Source organism: Portunus trituberculatus, chromosome 47 (assembly GCF_017591435.1).
Source record: "Portunus trituberculatus isolate SZX2019 chromosome 47, ASM1759143v1, whole genome shotgun sequence".
In the NCBI taxonomy this organism is placed as follows: domain Eukaryota; kingdom Metazoa; phylum Arthropoda; class Malacostraca; order Decapoda; family Portunidae; genus Portunus; species Portunus trituberculatus.
In genome coordinates, this window is record NC_059301.1 from 18,004,754 (window position 1) to 18,007,253 (window position 2,500).

General features: G+C 42.1%; 1 protein-coding gene and 1 non-coding gene across 2 annotated transcripts in view; one reads left to right on the plus strand and one right to left on the minus strand.

Moving 5' to 3' along the window:
- Positions 1–1,137: 1,137 nt before the first annotated feature.
- Positions 1,138–1,211, minus strand: Trnav-aac. Its single transcript has one exon. It is a non-coding gene; the product is annotated as a tRNA-Val (tRNA).
- A 160-nt stretch (positions 1,212–1,371) lies between these two features.
- LOC123498159 overlaps positions 1,372–2,500 on the plus strand; it is a 3,129-nt gene continuing 2,000 nt past the window's right edge. The window contains exon 1 of the mRNA XM_045245328.1: positions 1,372–2,034. Coding sequence (XP_045101263.1) covers positions 1,372–2,034 — 663 coding nt within the window. The remainder of the gene's footprint in view (positions 2,035–2,500) is intronic.

Consider the following 2,500-nt stretch of genomic DNA (forward strand, 5'->3'; position numbering starts at 1 on the left):
CGGTGGTTGCTCTTCTTTTGGCGTACCGGAAGAATCAACAGAAATACGTCCCTGGCTAAGTAGAAGGAAAGAAAGGAGTGTCTACTACACTCTAAATTAGCCTACATTTCTCATAAGAAAAATGTTTATCTTAAGAAGATTATGCACAATTGCGATCAAATTAAATCCTGACAAGTCTTCAATCCTCCCCTCCAACAACACCCTGCATTGAGGGAAACAGCTCTTGTAGAGTGCCAGTTATTTCGTCGAACGACGATTTGCGCGTTTTTTTTTTTTTTTCTGTATAACTAATTTCTGGGGTCCCAGATATGTTTTTTTTTCCTTCACCAACTCTAACATCTTCTTTTCTATCTCTAGATAACACATTTTCAAAGCTTGCTCCGTGACGTCACGACGTAAATAAAATCGCAAAGCGACTAGCAAGACCAACATTTTGGTCTTGATTTGCGACTGCTTTCTGTAGCTGCTAGGCGCCGTTTACGAGTCGGAAACTCTACGTATGTAAAAAAAAAAAAAAAAAAAAAAGTTGCAAATTGGCAAAGTAGTAGACATTAAAACTCATTATCGATTCAGTCATGTATGAACAATCATCCCTCATTGGCAGCGACCTATGATTTAAACACACACGTGTTTGTGTGTGTAATTCACTTCGGTCGCCTTCTGGCCACCCAGACAGTCTTCCCATTACGGAGCGAGCTCAGAGCTCATAGACCGATCTTCGGGTAGGACTGAGACCCCATCACACTCCGGGAAAGCGAGGCCACAACCCCTCGAGTTACATTCCGTACCTATTTACTGCTAGGTGAACAGGGGTCACACATTAAGAGGCTTGCCGATTTGCCTCGCCGCTTCCCGGGACTCGAACCCGACTCTCTCGATTGTGAGTCGAGCGTGCTAACCACTGCACTACGCAGTGTAATTCACTGTTTGATCTGCTGCAGTCTCTGACGAGACAGCCAGACGTTACCCTACGGAACGAGCTCAGAGCTCATTATTTCCGATCTTGGGATAGGCCTGAGACCAGGCACACACCACACACCGGGACAACAAAGTAACAACTCCTCGATTTACATTCCGTACCTACTCACTGCTAGGTGAACAGGGGCTACACGTGAAAGGAGACACACCCAAATATCTCCACCCGGCCGGGGAATCAAACCCCAGTCCTCTGGCTTGTTAAGCCAGCGCTCTAACCACTGAGCTACCGGGCCGTGTGTGTGTGTGTGTGTGTGTGTGTGTGTGTGTGTGTGTGTGTGTGTGTGTGTGTGTGTGTGTGTGTGTGTGTGTGTGTGTGTGTGTGTGTGTCCATACAGGAAGTGTTGCTGATACCACCGTCTCCTGTTTTACAGCGGCATCAACGCGTGACGCACGATGGACAAGGTGCAAGCAAAGGCTAAAGTGTGCAGTCAGGTTGGGGGATTGCGGCCTTTACTCGTGGCGATGGTGGTGGGGGGAAATCTGTACCACACTCGAGACAAGACTCATTCGCCCCCCTTAGAGCGCATCTCCCCGCCGCTGGCCATATGGGCGGCGATATTAAACCTCTGTATTTTATCCTTGGATGCTGTCAGATTCTTAGGATTCCAATATTGTAAAGGCTCGATTTTGCTTGATATAACTAACCTCTCTTACGCCGTGACTACTTGCTTTTACTGCATCGTGGTAGTCGCTAGGAGCCGCCGCCTGGCCAGACTGCTCAACCATCTGGAGGACATAGACTATTACCTGACAGGTCTTCAGGAGCGGCGCCCACGAGTGTTACGTGATCCCAGTACAGTGATCAATATGATGGCTCTTGTCATTTTGAATGTCTCCGTCATTAACTTCGTGACGGACATGAGCAGCGTGGTGGATGTTGTGCATTCGGGATTAGTGATGTTCAACATCTTGGTAACATCTTCTCTCTTCAGGGCCATCTTCAGACTCCTTGCTTGGAACTTGCAGCATATCCTGGCCGAATCCCGCATGTCATCCCATGTGGTTGGTGGCTCCAGGGGCCTCGATGTGCATCGGCTACAGGCGGTGTGTCTCAGGGTAAGTGCTGTTGTATGGGTGGCTGGTACAGCAGCATGGCAGGCCAATATTACCACACATTTCCCTGGAAAGGAGGAACTGTTCTTGTACAGTGATCTGTGATCCTTCACCCATAAATGAAATGGAAAGAAAATTAGATAAATATAGAAAATGAATAATGATGATAATAATAAAGATGAAAGTAATAATAATAATAATAATAATAATAATAATAATAATAATAATAATAATGATAATAATAATAATGATAATAGTAATAATAATAATAATAATAATAATAATAATAATTAATAATAATAATAATAATAATAATAATAATAATAATAATAATAATAATAATAATAATAATAATAATAATAATAATAATAATAATAATAATAATAATAATAATAATAATAATAATAATAATAATAATAATAATAATAATAATAATAATAATAATAATAATAATAATAGTAATAATAAT